We start from the raw sequence: 19,407 nt of genomic DNA, 5'->3' as shown, positions 1-19,407 counted from the left end.
TTTCAGAAACAACATCAACAGATTCTTAGGATACAAAATGTTCAATACCGTAATCTCCATCCAAATCATTCAGAGGACTTGGGATATACTTTTTGTTATTATGTCAACAAATCTGTGCTTCCAAATTCTAATGGCTCAATCATCTGCTGAGCCAGAAGTGTGATGGGGATATTTTTCCCACACATCCTCCCATGTTCTCAGTCCATCAGTCACAGACTTCACCACCAAGGCTGCCTCTTCCACACCGACACGGACTTGAAGCTTGCTGTCTCTCTCACGAATTGTCACATCCTTTGTTGAATCAACAGTTATGGCAAATGGCACACCAAGTTCATCTGTTCTAGCATACCTTTTACCTATTGAGGTACCTGTAAATATCAGAAGGGATCAAAGGATGAGATGAGGTTCGTTATAGTTGCGTGCATAAGTTGAAATCAAATACATAACTAGTGGCTTAATTTTTCAGAATCCACCCTGAACCCCTTTTAAGAAGAGAACAGTTACTGGTGAGGAAAAATTTTATGAACAAGTGAATATAAATGATATGACTGCTTAAAATTCAGAGCGTATATGTAGGAACAACCAAGTAAGATCATCTTAATCAAATACCTGTAATGTCTATCTTATGTGAGATTCCAGCAGTCGTCAATGATTTTGAAATCACTTTCGCAATATCCTCATATTGTTGATTTTGAACCAGTGGAAATACGGTACATTTAATAGGTGCCACAAGGGGAGGAAACCGGAAAACATTCAACTGCTCATCCCCGGCTTTACTTGGCCTTGTGTAGAAAGAGTGCTCAAACAGGCAATAAATTATCCGCCCAATTCCAAAGGATGGTTCAATTACAGATGGTGTAAATACTCTCTGGTGTTCTTTCTTTTTCTCCTTTGAAATTGAGACCATGTTCTTTTTAATGGGCACATTTTTCCCAAGAGTGCAGACATAGAATTCCACCTCCCCTTTAGATTCCAAAGCAGCTTTCATTTCCAGAGCTTCTTTTTCATTCATTGCCTAATCAAAAAAGAAATTCATGCATAAAGTGATATGGGCAGGCAACGCATAGCATGAAATATTAAACGGACAAAAAAAACCTATTTTATCATTTACCTCCAAAGCTTCAACAACATTCTTTTGGCTTCCCTTGAATGCCAGACCCAGTTCTTTCTTCACAGGAGCTATAACCAGTTTCTGCGTATATGAACAATGTGTCAATTTATTTATGACTTCACACAATAGCACTTTAAGGATCTTTTGTTGCATTATAAATCTATAAGTCATGTGATCTTAATATTAGCCTAATATGTGACAATGATAAGGTTAATCAACAAAAATACCTCCACTTCTCTTGGTTCTGAAAACTTCTCAGCAGCCACAAGCGGGACACCACTTTTATCCTGTCATAAACAATAAGATGATGCCGCTTGAGTAAATCCATTTAGTGTACTATATTTGCAATTTTGCATAAAAAAAGAAAGTATAACATTAGTCATCCTTTTTGTGTTTCATCTAGCTTTTGATAGCATGGTTGGGGATTAGATTAATCATAAATATAGCTAATAAGTCGCAACATTAAGATGGATAAAAACCAGATTTGTTTCTATAAAATCAATGTTACCCTCTCCTGTTCCTCACCGAACACATTCTTAACATGGTGCTCCTAAACATAACCAAGATGAATAAAAACTTACCCTCATAAATTATGATATTAAGATAATTTACAAATGAAAACCTCAACAAAGGAAAGAAAGAAAGATGAAGACATAGAACAAGATATTACCGAGTGAGCGCACAAGTCATAAGCAGATCTGTCTGCAATACCAACACATTCAATCCAACCATACGAACATTCAATCTCAGCATCCCAACAATCTGCAGCATAATGGGCCATTTCATTTGCAAGATGCTGCCTGAACCGTAAGCGGTCTTTGTCTATACCAAGGCGAGTTAGGAAGAGATAAACTCTGCCAATAAAGTAGCCAAGGGTTTCATTGTTGACAGTTCCCTGCAAGTAGCACAGTGTCATCACAAAAGGGTAGGAAGAGAGAAGTTAACAGGAGAAGAAGTTAAATGGTCAAGCTTCGGCCAACCTTTGAAACAGCATCACCAAGACGAATTTTCTTTGCGGATTGACCAGACATTTGCTCGTCCCTTGGGAACATCAGGAACTCCAAGTCCACAACTTGAGAGTATTTTGGATGAGATTTGTCTTCAGGATCAACAAAGTGCTCAATTTCAGCTAGGGTGAATTCTCGAACCCTCAAAAGCCCTTGGCGGGGGGATATCTGTACGTATGGAAATTTTATCAATATATTTTATCTCTCTGCCGTTACATGATAAAATGTGCATTAATGAGAACAAGCATCTTAACAGCCAAAAAAGCAATAATCTGAGAAACACCAGCTTGTAACAGGAGACACCCACACCCAACAAAAAGAAAAACTCAACAAGAGACTAATTTGAAACTTTTCCAGATTCAAAGACAGATTTTAAGACCTCATTGCGGAAAGCCTGACCAATTTGCGCAGCAGCAAAGGGAAGCTTGTTCCCGTTGTAATAGTACAAATCTTTAAAATTGACAAATATTCCTTGTGCAGTTTCAGGACGCATATACCTACAGTAGAGAAAAATACACATGATTCTTTAGATATAACTACATTTATGATGAATAATTACAGCAAACAAATAAATTATGGAATCAGCTAACTCTAGCACCAGCAAAATAAGTAAACTACATGCCAAAAACATACTAAATCAAAAGCACTTACCCAGGGCTCAAACCAGATGGACCAATTGATGTTTGGAACATTAAGTTGAATGGATAAGGATCGGAGAGAGGATTCTTTGTATCTGGAGCAGTAATACCATACTCTTTGATCTTTGCACCTAGTGCTTCAGCTGATAGATCATCCAATGTAGCAAGTACATGCTTAAGCTCAGCAGCCTTCTCTGCACTTATGGTGAGGTCTTTTTGAAGCTTCTCGTTGCAGAAATCCTTCAGCAAGTGATCAGCTCGATAGCAGGTTCCAGTTTTCTCATCCTTAACCATAAGGTCAGTAAATTTATCCACATGACCAGATGCCTTAAGGACAACCTCAGGTGTCACACAGGGACAGTCAACCTCCAACATGTTCTCTTCGAGGACAAAATGCTGGGGGAAAAAAAGGCAATTTAAACAAGCTAAATTGAACTGTTTTTAGTTCATTATACAATTCTCTACCATGAACTTCCATCAACACGACTAAGCAAACATATATGTTCAAAGTGGATCTAATTTACTTTCGGATAATCGAAATTGAAACAGCTTCGATTTTAATGAAGTTCTCAATAAACATCTGCATGCGTCCTAATTCTTCAGAATTGCTGTCAAAAGTAAATAAAAATCTGTATAATTGCAAGAGCAAATGGTATGCCATACCTGACGCCAGAAAGCAAGAACGTTGGATTTAACGGCGCAACCGGGCGGCCCATAGTCATAAAGCCCAGCAACGCCACGATAAATCTTGAAAGACGGGATGTAAAACAAACGCCGTTCCAAAGTATTCACAGCAGCTTGACGGAAGGCTTCCCTACTAAGGGCGCCATCACCATCGCTACCACTAACAGCAGCCTGGAGCTGCTTCTCGATCGACGATTTCTCCAACTTCAAGCTGTTCAAGGCTTCGATTGCAGCGTCGATTTCCTGCTTGGTGGCCTTGGCAGCTTTGAGAGCTCTCACGGCGTTCCCATGAGCTTCGACAGCTGACTGCTTTTCGGCCAGAGCTTTCCGGAGAGATTCCTCGGATGCGGCCATCGATGGCGGTTGGTAATTGAAAAAGGGATGTAGGGTTGAGAGTTGGGGTTTGGTTAAGTGGGCGCTTAAGAGGCGTGAAGTGATGCGATAGTGACCAGAGGTAATGGATGAGGAAATGAGAGGTATGAGAAAGCGCATGCGAATCAAGAGACGGCCAGTCAAGAATGCGCCTGTATGCAACTAAAATACCTCTAGGGTTTTAAAAGGTTACGTTAGTTATAGCTTCGATTAATAATGGGTAATATTTTCTATTAATCCCTGCATTATACAAAATTATGGATATAGTCCTTTTATTTTAATTAAATCCTTATACTTTTTAATTTTGGAATTTCAATCTCACCGTTCAAGTTATGCTATTTTTATAGTCTTTATCTAATAACATATTTTTATTATTTTTATTAATTATTTACAGAAGAGACAGTTGATCATTTTAATATTTTTTAATTATGTCAAACTTAAATTTTAAATTTCAAATTTCAAAATGTAATACAAACTAGAAATGATTAAATTAAAAAATATCGACTAAATCTATAAATTTTTACAAATTATACTAATACCATAATTTAATTACTATCTTTTGGTCAAAACTATTATTTTAATATTAAAAAATTATAGATATTCAATTTAAAAAGTAAAAAATTTAAAGATGATAGAATTAAAATATAAATACTAAATTCATATTTTTCACTTAATTTATACTAATAAAAAAATTGGACTTTGGAGAAACAAATTATTCGTTTCAAAATATTTTCTAAAATATTCAATTTTCTTTTTAATTTTAGAAGTATAAAAATATATTTTCAAAATCCGGGGATTTTGCTTTGGGATGAGGATGTAGTAATAATGGTAGTACGCGGTTTCAACCGTCTATTATGCGAGACTTGACCAAGGCATTCTAGGGGTGAGTTCTAAAATACAAAAATTCAGAGTTGATCTCACCCTTCGAATTTCTATAGTTGCTATAACTTCATAAGATGATTGAACGTGTCATCAGGCACATGACTAGAAAGGTAGAAAAAGAAAAAGAAATTCAAAAATTTTTCTGAAAATTTTGATGATATTTATTATTATTGTTAAATAGATGAAATATTTATTTTAGGTATGATATTATAAAGTAAAAAATATGTATTTAAATTTATTTATATTATGGTTAATGAAATTAGAGACTATAGGTAATATCTCAGCTTTGTTTTTTTACAGATGGTTTCAAAAATATTATTACAATATGACATCTATGATTATGGATGAAGAAGTGATTAAAAAGCAAACAAAAAAGTTGTTACGGTAAATCGATAATGATGTTAATAAAATAATATTATATTCAATAAATTTGATATCTCAATCAATTCATCAATTACCATAATTTACTCGCAATTACACAAAATTATTGTCAAACAATAAATTACTATAAAATTAACTTCCCTAAGAAAAGTATTATGAGGATATATCCTAGATACAACTAACTACTATATCAAACATATATTAAATCTACTAACTAATTAACACTGTCATTAAGAAATAGAAATGAACAACTAATTTATTCTAATTAAAATAACTATCAAAATGAAGAAAATATAAAAATAAAAATTAATCTCTACTAGTTAAAAAAACTATCATCCTTGTGTTGTACAAGGTTTTCCAAGATTAAGACTTGATTTACGTGAGAAAAAACCAAATCGGCCTACATTAAAAATGAATGCGCACATAAGGCATTTGGAGAACCCTTCTGTGCAGCAACTCTCTCGGGATGGGTATCGCGACTTGTCACCCTTACACTAGCCAATTTTTTGTTTCTTTACTCCACTTTACAGCATCCATGTATCGGCATTTTGGAGCAACATGAACTTCATAAAAACCATGCAAATACTTATTCAAAAAACTATTTTTTTAAAAAAAGAAGAAGATAAGAAACATAAAATGCAAATATGAAGTTTATGCATCTGAAATGCAAAACTAACTAAAAATTTATGTACAACATAAAATTACTTAAAAAAAAAAAGAAAGCAAGTTGAACGTAAGAAAAATAGGCTTAAAATATGAATTCATGATGAGAATTCGTAAGTGAATAGGGGGAGGTACACTTATTTGCAATGATTGATGTATAACTTGGAAAAGTTTTAGACTTCTTCCATTCCTCCATTACAAGTATGGATTCCAACTTATCGACAACAAGAGAAGAGAGTAGAAATGGTAAAGGGCTGTGTAGACATTTTAACTCTTACGAAGTGGAGGCAATTCGGTACATCTTTATTATACTTAACGATAATGCGCTAGTATAACACTACACCATGGATGGGTAATTCATTGTATAATTAAGAAAATTAGGGAGGTGAATAATTGGAGGGGTAGAAATATAAAGATAGGAAATATATTTTTTCTTTCTATAGTTGTGCTTGATAGAAAAAGTAAGGTAAGTGTTTTGTTTTTCTTGTATCCTTTTTGTTAACAGTGGGTTTGGATGGGCGGTGGGGTGCGATACTGTAACACCCCTAACCCGTATCCGTCACCAGAATAAGGTTACGGAGCATTATCGGTGTTTACATTTCAAAACAAACAAAAAATTTAAAACATTTTAATTCATATCATTAATCATAGCAAAACCAATCAATAACATGCATATTGTCCCTTATACGAGCCCTCGAGGCCCTAAAAACACATTAGAAATAAGTCGGGACTAAGTTGGAAACATATAACATTTTTCAGAAAAAGATGAAAATTTACAAATTGCAGGGGTCACACGGCCGTGTGGCTAGGCCGTGTGGTAGGCCGTGTAACAGTCTAACTTGCAACCCTTTAAAAGCTACAGGGGACACACAGCCGTGTCGCCTAGTGGTGTATCACACACGACTGAGACACACGTCTGTATCTTTTTCTGTGTGGACAAAAATAGGCCATTTCCAAGTCATTTTTCTCACCCAACCTAGCATATACCTACTAGCACTTTTGCACATATTACAAGCCTTCAAAATGCACCAAAACCATGCATAATCAAACCATTCAAATAAGGTATAACAACATATAACCAATATGCCCAATGGCACCTCAAACTCATCATCTAAACATGTACCATTACATATTCAAATTAGCCAAAATATTCCACCAACTTTTGATTAAGCTTGCAACAACAACAAACCATTTACTTTACCTAACAAAACATACCAAATATACCATTCAACAATTTGCACCAAAGATCACATATGTCATTTATAGCAAATGTACCAAATTACCACATTCTTACCAACCACAAGACATTTATAATATGCATACTTAATCATTCTAACTTAAACATTTTTAGCATAATAAGCTATGATATCAACCAATTTAAGGTCATTTATATACATTGCCAAAAACCAAACCTTCGTCAACATTCAAAATACCATAATCACAACCAAGATACCATAACATAAGCCAAACCATATGGCTATTTCAACAACCAAAACACATAGGCCAAACATTAGCCAAAAATGCCTATACATGCCATTATAACCAAAATCAAAACATCCGAAACTACCGATAGAGCCGATGGATAATGTGATGGATCTCTGACTAGCTTTCAACCCGATTGAGCTTCTGATAATCTGTAAAGTAAAGAAAAACAACTACGTAAGCAATGAATGCTTAGTACGCTTGTATAAACTTTAATCATATCAATCCATTTCAAATATGAAATGCATACATATTAAGAGTAATCCAATATCGATACTGTAAGATTTATGAAACCATATTCAACAACTCACAAAGTGAATAAATCTACAACATCACTTATTCATATCATCCTTAGCATAGTAGGATTTTAAATAACTTTAAACCCTTTCATCATTCTACACTTCAGGTATGAACTTACTATTTCAGACGCGGTATCTACTGGTAGTGTAAAAGGTCTACCCTGGGATGTAGAAATTCCAGAATGTGGATATTGCAGGAAGAAACATTTGGGTGCTTGTTGGAAAGTAACTAGAGGCTATTTTCGTGGTGGGTCGACAGAGCATTTTGTTAAAGATTATCCGAAGAATAAAAATGTTACTCCTGCCGCATCACAGAGATCAGTGTCTACTGCTTGAGGTAGAGGTTCGAGCTGAGGTGGTTCGGTATCCAGAGGAGGAGGTGTTCGAAGGAGCAGTGACATTATTACCCAACAGTCTGAGGCCAGAGTACCAGCCAGAGTCTATGTGGTCAGAACTCGTGAAGAAGGCGATGCCCACGACGTAGTAATAGGTATATTTTTATTGTATTCTGGGCCTGTTTAGGCTTTGATTGATCTAAGATCTTCACATTCCTATATAAATTCAAAACTAGTTGAATTGGGGAAATTAAAATCTAAGATGTCTAGAGTGTCTATAGAGGTGTCGAGTCCATTAGGGTAAACAGTGTTAGTAAATCAAGTATGTTCGAGATGCCCGTTGATACAAAACAAAACTTTCCCTGTTGACTTGTTGATTATGCCGTTTGGCGATTTTGATATAATACTGGGGATAGATTGATTATCTGAATATGAAGTGATTTTGGATTGCTATAAAAAGAAATTCAGTATTCAAACAGAAGGTGGAGGTCGGATTAAAGTAAATGGTATCCGTACTAATGGGCCAGCACGTATTATTTCAGTAATAAAGGCTAATAAATTACTTCAACAGGGTTGTTCAGTATATTTGGCATATGTTATTAATTCAGATTTATTGGAAGCCAGTGCAGTAAAATTCTGACAGTTTGCGAGTTTCTTGATGTATTTCCTGAAGAATTACCAAGTTTACCACCTGATAGAGAGGTTGAATTTGCAATAGAGATTTATCCGGGTACAACTTCAATATCCATACCCCTATATCGAATGTCACCTATAGAGTTAAATGAGCTGAAGATACAGTTGAAAGACTTATTAGATCGTGGTTTTCAACTGAGCATATCACTGTGGGAGCTCCAGTATTATTTGTTAAGAAGAAAGATGCCTCAATGCGACTTTGTATTGACTACCAACAGTTGAATAAGGTAACAATTAAGAATAAATATTCATTACCTTGCATTGACGATTTGTTTGATCAGTTGAGAGAAGCTTCTGTATTCTCTAAGATTGACTTAAGGTCAGGTTACTATCAGTTGAAGGTAAAAGAAAGTGATGTACCGAAAACAGCTTTCCGTATTAGGTATGGCCACTATGAGTTCTTAGTAATGCCATTTGGGTTGACAAATGCCCCAGCTGCTTTTATGGATCTCATGAATCGTATCTTTCAGCCATATTTAGACCAGTTTGTAGTAGTTTTTATTGATGATATTTTGGTTTATTCGAAATCAGAGTCAGAGTATGATCAGCATCTCAAGATTGTACTACAGATATTACAGGAGAAGCAGTCGTATGGAAAGCTCAGCAAATATGAGTTTTGGTTATCAAAAGTTGTATTTTTGGGACATGTGGTGTCGATAGATAGAATCAGAGTTGATCCGAAAAAGATTGAAGCAATTGTTCAGTGGAAAGCACCGAAGAATGTATCTGAGGTATGCAATTTTCTTGGTTTAGCTGGGTATTACAGAAGATTTGTAAATGGATTTTCGAAGATAGCTTTGCCGATGACCAAGCTACTACAAAAGAATGTTCCTTTTATTTGGGATAGTCAGTGTCAGAGAAGTTTTAAAATGTTGAAACAAATGTTGACAGAGGCATCAGTTCTGACATTACCAGAGTCAGAGAAAGATTTTAAAATGTACAGTGATGCTTCTTTGAGTAGTCTGGTTTTTGTACTGATGCAGGATGGAAAGGTAATAGCTTATGCATCTCATCAATTGAAACCATACGAGAAGAATTATCTGACTCATGATCTTGAGCTAACAGCTGTGATTTTTGCTTTAAAAATTTAGAGACATCATCTTTATGGTGAAAAATGCTACATCTATACTGATATAAAAGTTTAAAGTATCTTCTTTCTCAGAAAGAATTGAATTTGAGACAAAGACGGTGGATAGAGGTTCTAAAGGATTATGACTATGTTATAGACTACCATCCGGGAAAAGCTAATATTTTAGCTGAAGCACTAAGTAGAAAAATTGTAATTGAATTGAGAGCAATGTTTGAAGGGCTCAGTATCACTAATGATGGAAGTCTTTTGGCCGAGTTGAGAGTAAAGCCGATAATTTTTTATCAGATCAGATCAGCACAGTTGAAAGACGACAAATTGTTGAAGAAAAGAGAGATGATACAGAATGGTACAACAGAGATTCTTAGTGTTGATGATCATGGTTGTTTAAGATATCGTGATCGAATTTGTGTTCCAACTAATTCTGAATTAAAAGATTCGATTCTTCGATAAGCTCACGACAGTCCATTCACTTTGCACCACGAAGGCACGAAGATGTACCAGAATTTACGAGAACTATATTGGTGCTAGGAATGAAAAGAGATATAGTAGAATTTGTGAGTAAATGTTTGACTTGTCAGCGGGTAAAGGCAGAACATCAGGCTCCTACTGGATTACTTCAGCCTATTAATATTTCCTAATGGAAATAGGATCGAATCACGATGGATTTTGTTACGAGATTACCGTTTTCAGCAAGCAAAAAGAATGCTATTTGGGTTATAGTTGATCGGCTTGCCAAATCTGCTTACTTTATAGCAGTCAGGACCGATTGGTCGTTGCAGAAACTTGCCGAGGTGTACATTCGAGAAATTTTTAGATTGCATGGAATTTCGATATCAATAATTTCAGATCGGGATCTTCGATTGGCATCGAGATTTTGGAGGCAGCTATATGAATCATTGGGTACTCGACTTAGTTTCAGTACAGCTTTCCATCCGCAAACTGACGGACAATCTGAACGGGTAATTTAGATATTAGAAGACATGCTTCGAGCTTGCATCATTGATTTTGAATCAGGTTGGGAACGTTATTTTCCATTAGTTGAATTTGTCTACAATAATTAGTTTCCAATCTAGTATTCAAATGGCCCCATATGAAGCTTTCTATGGTCGAAGGTGTAGATCGCCGATATGTTGGACAAAATTGAATGAAAGAAAAGTGATTAGGCCGGAATTAATTTAAGAGATAGAGGAAACGGTTAAAAAGATCAAAGATAGATTTAAGGCAGCTTTTGACAGACAAAAGTCTTATGCTGATTTAAAACGTCGAGACATTGAATATTCAGTCGGGGACAAGGTATTTCTTAAAGTTTCTCCGTGGAAGAAAGTCTTGAGATTTGGTTGGAAATGTAGATTGAGTCCATGTTTTATTGGGCCGTATGAAATAGTGGAAAGAATTGGACCGGTTGCCTACCGATTAGCTTTGCCTTGAGAGTTACAGAAGATTCACGATGTTTTCCATGTTTCGATGCTTCGAAGATATAGATCGAATCCTTACCATGTTATTCCCACTGAAGACATTCAAATTCGATCTGATTTGACTTATGAAGAAGAGCCAGTTCAGATATTAGCACGAGAAGTGAAAAAATTAAGAAATAAAAAGGTTCCTCTAGTGAAAATTTTATGGAGAAATCATAATGTAGAAGAAGCGAATTGGGAATTGGAAGAAACGATGAGAGTACAGTATCCTCATCTTTTCTCAGGTAAATTTCGAAGACGAAATTTATTAAGGGGGAGAAATGTAATGATCCAAAATTCACGGGCATCAGAAAAGTACAATATCGAGCCTCCGTCTTAGTAAACTGAGTTCGTAAATAATTATTAAGAATATTTGTGAGTCTAGTAGTGTGTTTAATTAGGCTTTAATTAAGTGAAATTAGCTCAATTTAGAGAAAATAATAAAAATGACTAAATTGAATAATGGGTAAAAATTGAATTATAGATTAAAAGAAAATATAAAGGACCAAAATGATAAATATGCCATTAAGTAATAGTTGTGGCAGCAAAACAATGAGAAAAATCTAAAGATTTTTAATGCTTTAAGTTATTATTAATTAATATTAGAATATAATAGTATAAATTATTATTTACTTGATATTAAATTATTAAATTAATGAAATATATATAAATTAAAGCCAAATGTGTGGTAATAAAATATACATTTGTAATAAAAATAAGCATACAATTGTAATTTATGGATTTAAATTACTTATTATTTAAGTAAATAGATATTTATTATTTATTATTAAGTAAAAGATATTTATTAATTAAATAATTATATTATAAGATTTTTATGTGATAATAAATTAAAACATGACAAATGTATGATAATATAGTAAATGTGTAAATATAAGTAATATTACACTTGTAATAAATACATTGATTATTAAATAGATATTTATTAAGTTATTATATTATTATTAAACAAATAAAGCACAAAATAAAAGAAAATAAAACAAAGAAGGAAACCAAAACAGATCAGGGGAAGAAGAAGAAAAGAAAGAAAAAAGAAAAATTAGGGTTTGGATGCTTTAAGCTTTAATTGGTAAGTCAATTAAGTCCTTTTTACTTAAATTTGATGTTTTAGAAGCTTTAGAATAAAGTTTTGTTGAAATTAAGTTGAGGTTTTGGAAGTTTTTAGGTTTTTGAACATAGTTCATGTTGAACAAAATAATGAATTAGGGGTTTAGTTAAATGAATTTTAAGTTAGAATTGATTAAAGGATTAAATTGTAAACTAGGCTATAAGTTTTGTGTTGTAGGGATTAAATTGAAAGAAGTTTTAAATTAGGGTTTTATTATGAACATTAGATAGTTAAGTAGAATATGGAAGGAGATTGCATAGAAATAAAGTATGAATTGAGTTAGAAAAGTAAATGAATTAATTGGGATTAAATTGGAATTAGGGTATAAATTGGATAGAAATTCAATTATTATTATTAATTACCGCTGTAATTAGTAGTGTAAATTATTATTTTCGTAGCTAACAAGGAATTCGAGGCATCAGCACACAAAGGAAAGGAGAAAACTATCGAGGACTAAAACGAGAAATTTACGGTTTGTATTACTATAATTCAAACTACTATTTATTAAATGTTATATTTAAATTTATGTGTATGGTAGTAAAATTATAAGGTAAGTATCAATATTGAATTGAATGAAATTGAGATGAAGTATGATTATGTATGAATATTTGATAGTATATTATTGGAAAGTGGAAAATTGTATCGAACTGAATTGTACATTGAAAGTGAAATTGAAATTGAGAAATTATTTGCATACCCTATTAACTAGTCGGGCTGAGTCTGGTATAGTTGGCATGTCATAGGATTGGAAGAGTACAAGATTTATTGACTTTACCGATCAGGAACTTAATGTGTCGTATCAGACACCTCGTGTGTCATTTTAGGCACTTTATGTGTCGTATACTGCTTATGATATATTGATCAGGTACTAAGTACCGTTTTAGGCACAATGTGCCGTATTTGTGTGTTTGGATTGGAATCCGTGTATCTACCAAAGTCTGGGTTTGTTAATAGGGAGAACAATTGAAATGAGAAATTTAAAATAAATTGATTAATTATACTATTGAAAATATTGAAAGAAATGAGAAAGTTGAATTGTGAATTGAAATTGAGATTGGAAGTGAAAGGCATGAACAAAATGTTCATGTAGTGATTGAAATTGAGGCATATGATATGTGAATGAAATTGAAGAATAGCTAAAAAAAAAATTGTATTATTATTGTTCATAAATGAAAGTTTAAGAATGAATTGATATTTGAAAATTTTAATCGTTACATGCTTGATAATTATATTCTATTATTGTTATTCTAATTTGAATTATGGTAATACCACTTAGTATGAAATACTCAGCGTATGGTTGTTTCCATGCACAGGTTGATAGGAGTCCAAAGTCCCGGTCCAGCATCCAGAACGATCTCGACTCCAGCATCAAACTTTGGTGATGTATTCTTCTTTTGGTAAAAGTGGCACGTAATGTTTTATGATTTTAGTTGTAATAAATGATATTTGGTGTTTCGGTACTAAATTAAATGAAATGGTTTAACAAATTTGGTAAGTTTGGTATTAAACTTGGAAAGAAAAATGGAATAAAGCTAGCTAGTAAAATTTTGAAAGATATTATGAATGTTTATTTAATTAAAATATTAAGTTAATGTTTTAAGTATAATTTAGGTGTATTTAAAGGTGAATTGGATTGGTTGTGATTTTTGTTTGGATTGCTCTCTATTTGAGTTTACAGGGACTGTTAGATATTTATAAAGGGATTATATTGAGTTCGCACAAAAATAATAATAATAGTAATAATTTCCGGAGTACCCGAACAAGTCCCGATTCGATTTTAACGTGTGATTTGGACCTCGAGGGCCATTATAGGGACTTTATGATTAAATCAAGATATGTATGTCATTTATTTTGAATTAATTGTAAATTATCCGATAGGTTCGGTAATGCTCCGTAACCCTGTTTCGGCAATGGTTTGGGGTTAAGGGGTGTTACAGATATAGTTAATAGAGTTTAATTTCACTTTCCAAATACAACCAATATTCAATTATCATATTTGGACATATATATTCATTTCAATTCAAATAATCAATATATTCATATATATATATATATCAATTCAATCCATTCAATCAACTTTAATTCAATTCAATGTCAAAATGCCAAATAATCACCTCAACACTTACCATATGCATTAAATAAAAAATAACAATTAATAACTAGTTTCGGATTATAAAAATACAAACCAGAAATTCCAAGCTATTCGACGTCGATTTTATCTTTCCCTTTTTTAGTCTAGGATTCCGGTACAACGATGGCTACGGAATTAAAACAATTAAAATTTATCAATATAACACAATTCAATTTCATATTGAATATTTCGGTTTTTTACTCAATATTTGTCTAAATTTCAATTTAGTCCCTAAATCGAGACTAATTTTTATTCTTCACATTTAATTTTATATTTTCATACAAATTCCACTTTAACTAAATTTAACTCCTTATTTTCACTTAAACCCCTAAATTTTGAATTTTTCATAATTTAGTCCCTATTACTCAAATTTTACAATTTATTCTACAATTTAATCAAACTTTACAATTTATTCTACAATTTAATCCTTTTTCATTTCTAGCTTAAAAATCTATCAATTTAATCCCTAATACTAAAATTATTCAACATTAACAACATTTAAAAACTTAATCAATGCTAAAATTTCAACATGGGTCGGGTAATACTTAACACCGAAATTCTAAAAACATACAAATTACAAGAAAAATGGACTAATTTAACTAATCAATTTAACTTGAAAATTTTTGAAGCCCTTAGTCCGTGCGTCTGCTTCTTTCTCTTTTTCTTTCTTTCTTTTCTTTCTTGTTTTGATTTTGCTTTTATCTTTTTCTTTTACTTATTTTCCTATTGGTTTTTTTATTATAATATATATAATAATAAATTTACAAAGATCTCCCACTAAAGAAATAATGGTAAAATTTCTTCTTTAGTCCCTTTAATTATTTTTCAATTTATAATTCAACTTTCACCCTATATGCAATTTAGTCATTATACCTAATTACTTTTAATTTATGCAAATTCACTTAATTGAAATCTAATTAACTACACAACTAGCTTCGTAAATATTTATAATAAATATTTACAAGTCCGATTTACGGGAACGGAGTCCCGAGAATGCACTTTTTTCTTTCAATTTGGTCCTTTTTAATTAATTAACTATCAAAACGTTCAAATTTTTCAACGAAACTTTAATACCACCTTAATGACATTCCGTAAATACTTTTATAAATATTTACGGTTTAGTTAAAAATAAGGTCCCGATACCTCATTTTCTAAAACCACTTGAACTTAATAAATCACTTATATAACATAAATTATCAAATCAAATACCTTTTTAAAAATCACACTTATCTCGTAAATATTAAATAATAATATTTACGAATTTACTCGTCGGATTTAGTGGCCCCAAAACTACTATTTTCGACACTACTGAAAAACAGATTGCTATATAAAAAAACATAAAAATTATTAAAAATAAGCTAAAATGGACTTACATGCATGGTCTAAAGCTAGGCCGAAGCTTGAAGCTTCTCCATTTCTTTCTTTCCACGCCCATTCGATGTTAAAGAAGATGATGGCTTCTGTTTTAATTTTATTAACCTCTTATAATAATAACATATAAAACATTATAGTAAAAAGAAATTTAAGCATCCAACTGTCCCATTATCTTTAGGATGGATAATTTACTCAATAAAACCATCCAATTTCAAATTTTAATCAATTAACACCTTTAAACTAATAGCAATTGATTTTTTTAACTTTTACGATTTAGTCTTTTTCTCTTAATAACTATCGAAACATTAAAATTTTTCAACGAAAAACGAAAATTTAATACCACCTTAATTACACTCCATAAATGTTTATAAAATATTTACGGCTCGGTTTATAGAAACGAGTTCCCGATACCTTATTTTCTAAAACCACTTGACCTTAGGGTCTTACCACTTGAACTTAATAAATCGCTTATAAAACAAAAATCACTATATCAAAAATCTTTTCAAAGTCACAATTAACTCGTAAATACTAAATATAATATTTATGAACTTACTCGTCAGATTTGGTGGCCTCGAAATCACTGTTTCCAACACCACTGAAAAACGGCTGTTATAGGTATGATAATGCTTTAGAATAACGTATTTTTATGTATTAATCATGTGTTTATTCTGAGCTTGATCCTACTAATTTAAGCTATTTATGTCTTTTTATCTTTTAGGGACTGATTTGGAGGCAAAAGCAAAATTAAAGGACAAAAGTGCGAATTTAGAGACACATTAGGCTGATATGCGACACAAGGAAAAGATTGTGCCAAAAGTGCAAGCATGGGAGATATAAGGACTGAAAACGCAAAAAGACGAGATTTTATTTTATAAGATTCCATTTTATTTATATTAGGATAATTAAATATTAAGATAATTATTAGGATTATTTAAATTTTAGGATTTTATTTTAATTATCTTTATTTATCTTTAATTAAATGTATTTATCTTTTTAGAATTTAAGTTTAATTAGACTATCTTCCTAGCACTATACATAAAATCAAATTCACATATAAAATTCGTATATACAGCGGTGTTGAAAAAAGAAAAGCAAAAAGCAAAAGGCAAAACGTAAGACGCCAATATATTTTTGCATAGAAAAATAAAAATAAAAGCATTATGTACGGAGAGAAATTAATAGAGCCGGGATTGGGCTAAGTTTGCAGGCCTAAGCCCCTAATAAGGAATGGGCTTTGTTATGCTCTTATTTGTCTGATTCTAAAAATACAACAAAACCAAATGTTGAGAGTGGGATTTGAACCCACGCCCTTTCGGACCAGAACCTTAATCTGGCGCCTTAGACCAACTCGGCCATCTCAACCTTTCGCTACTGATTGCGCAATAATTTAATCTATCTATATAATCTAACTGAAAAATTGAGACCAAGTAACCATTTAAGTTATGCAGATTCATCCTTCTAACTAAATATGCATTTATTAATAGTAAAAATTGATGAATCAATGTTAAATAAGGTTAATAACTTGATCCATTGTGAAGGAATTGAATAGTAAATATTTTATAACTCTACATTTGTTGAGTATAGTTAAACACATATTGTCAAAGGTTTTTAGTTTCGGTATATATATAAATATTTTAATTATTTATTTGAAAGTTGTAACTTTGTTCTCGTTTTATTTATAGGAAATGATCTTACTTGTAGCATTATATTAATATATGCATATTTAGAATGATGATGAATCTGCATAACTTAAGTGCTTGGTTCAATAAGCTTTACGATAAGAATAAGTTAGTGTAACAGTAGCATCGAAGTGTTGAGATGGCCGAGTTGGTCTAAGGCGCCAGATTAAGGTTCTGGTCCGAAAGGGCGTGGGTTCAAATCCCACTCTCAACATCTGTATTTTGTGTTTACAGACAGACAAAGTCGGTTTAGAGCCCATTCCCTATGGGGCCTGCAAACTCAGACCACCTCCCTCTCTCTCTCTTTTCAGTATTTCAATTTTACATTTTACATTTACATGTGTGGTTTTACATGTATAACGTGCAACTTTATTTTTTTCTTCTTTAAATTTAAAAATAGTTCCAAAACGCCCATTAACGTCATAACATTACATTCGGTGAACCAAATATTTCATTAGCTATAAATAAATTTTCAAAAATATTAGTATTATGGTTAGAATTAATATAGTATTTTGTACTTAATTTTGATTACAATGTTCCAAAATAGTTTAAAACGGCCCATTACGGGTCGTAACATTTATTCGGTGAACCAAATGCCCCATTAGTTGTAAATAGATTTTCAAAAATGTTAGTATTATGGTTAGATTTAATATAATATTTTGTACTTGATTTTGATTTTAATGTTCAATTTGATTTTGATTTTGATTTTCAAAAATTTGGACATTAAAGACAAACTTAGGTAGTAAATTGGAATAAAAAAGGATTTAGATTTTAATGTTAAACATTAAAATCTAAATCCTTTTTTATTCCAATTTACTACCTAAGTTTGTCTTTAATGTCCAAACTTTTATTAAAAAAATACTATTTTAACAAAAATATATATATTTCAACCTCATATATTTAGTTATTAATAATTTATTTATTAATATATTAATTATGATTATAACTATAAGTATGGTTGGTGTTACAATAATTTTTCTTAAATTATTATAATTATGAATTATAAATTTATTTCAACCACATATATTTACTTATTAATATATAGAGGATAAGTTACACTATTAGTTACTAAACTATAGGTAAGTTTTTATTTTGGTCACTTAACTAAAAAAAGTTACGATTTGGTCACTAAATATTCTGAATTTGTTCTTTTTGGTCACTGACTATTAAGTGGCACTTTTTTATTTAGTATAGTAACATTTTTAGTCCTCTGTTTTTATATTTTTCATCAATTTGACCTTGATTCTATATAAAAAAATACTCAAAATTATTTAAAAAGAGAATCTATTTAAAAATCATAGAAAAATAAAATCTCAAAAATGTTGTTGTTGAAGAACTAATATGTATGAGAAATAAATAAAATTATCATTTAGCAAAATCCAATAACAATTTAGAAGCAGAAAAAAACCAAAAGAAAGTTCGATAATTACATTTTTTGTTAGTATTTCTCAAAACCAAATTAGTAATATCTTCAAGTCAGTTTCGTGCCCCTGAAGAGCATCCAGAACTAATATTACAAGGCTTGTGAATCGATTCCGATGCCTTTTTTTAGTAAATTAAAATATAAAATATATCACAAAATTTTTCCTTTTCAAACTCAATTAAAAACTTCAATTCATTTAAATTATTTTTTAAAATTTTATTTGTAAAAAAAATTATAGTTTAAATTTTTCTTATAACAAAAAAGCTATTATAGTTTGAATTTTTCTTATAACAAAAAAGCTATTTCAAGGATTAGAAGAGGTAAGAAACAAAGAACAAATAATTTTGTTTAATTATTTTCTATGTTTTTTTAAAGAATGGGTATTAAATATTTCTATACAGATAATTCAAAGAGAAATTTTGGAGGGTTTAAAAACAAGTTTCCCTCATTTTTTCTCACTTTATCTATTTTTGATTTTTGTTACTTTTATTTTAATTTTTAGAATTTTCTAAATTTTTAAAAAGAATTTCAATTTCTTATAATTTTATATATAACCAGGATCAATTTGACAATAAGTACGAAA

General features: G+C 31.5%; 1 protein-coding gene and 2 non-coding genes across 3 annotated transcripts; 1 reads left to right on the top strand and 2 right to left on the bottom strand.

Annotated features, from left to right (window-relative positions):
* LOC121228203 (glycine--tRNA ligase, mitochondrial 1) lies at positions 1 to 4,091 on the bottom strand. Its single transcript, XM_041111481.1, has 9 exons — positions 3,420 to 4,091; positions 2,770 to 3,152; positions 2,498 to 2,615; positions 2,092 to 2,286; positions 1,782 to 2,006; positions 1,339 to 1,398; positions 1,112 to 1,192; positions 610 to 1,015; positions 1 to 368 (listed from the first exon to the last, which is right to left on the bottom strand). The coding sequence occupies exons 1-9, from the start codon at positions 3,930 to 3,932 to the stop codon at positions 136 to 138; spliced, it is 2,214 nt and encodes a 737-aa protein (XP_040967415.1). The 5' UTR covers positions 3,933 to 4,091; the 3' UTR covers positions 1 to 135.
* A 12,912-nt stretch (positions 4,092 to 17,003) lies between these two features.
* Positions 17,004 to 17,084, bottom strand: TRNAL-AAG (transfer RNA leucine (anticodon AAG)). The gene has a single exon. It is a non-coding gene; the product is annotated as a tRNA-Leu (tRNA).
* Positions 17,085 to 17,534: 450 nt separating this feature from the next.
* On the top strand, positions 17,535 to 17,615 carry TRNAL-AAG (transfer RNA leucine (anticodon AAG)). Its single transcript has one exon. It is a non-coding gene; the product is annotated as a tRNA-Leu (tRNA).
* The last annotated feature ends 1,792 nt before the right edge of the window (positions 17,616 to 19,407 follow it).

The sequence above is a fragment of the Gossypium hirsutum genome, chromosome A04 (genome assembly GCF_007990345.1).
Source record: "Gossypium hirsutum isolate 1008001.06 chromosome A04, Gossypium_hirsutum_v2.1, whole genome shotgun sequence".
Lineage (NCBI taxonomy): Eukaryota > Viridiplantae > Streptophyta > Magnoliopsida > Malvales > Malvaceae > Gossypium > Gossypium hirsutum.
The sequence above is the reverse complement of the archived record's forward strand: the minus strand, read 5'-3'. Positions and strand labels throughout refer to the sequence as shown.

What these genes read in the sequence shown, in the direction of transcription:
- LOC121228203 (XM_041111481.1), bottom strand. Translation starts at nt 3,932, where the DNA reads ATGCGCTTTCTCATACCTCTCATTTCCTCATCCATTACCTCTGGTCAC. An exon ending in CCATCTGGTTTGAGCCCTGG is followed by an intron (nt 2,616 to 2,769) that starts GTAAGTGCTTTT and finishes TCTCTACTGTAG; the next exon opens with GTATATGCGTCCTGAAACTG. An exon ending in ACATAAGATAGACATTACAG is followed by an intron (nt 369 to 609) that starts GTATTTGATTAA and finishes TGATATTTACAG; the next exon opens with GTACCTCAATAGGTAAAAGG.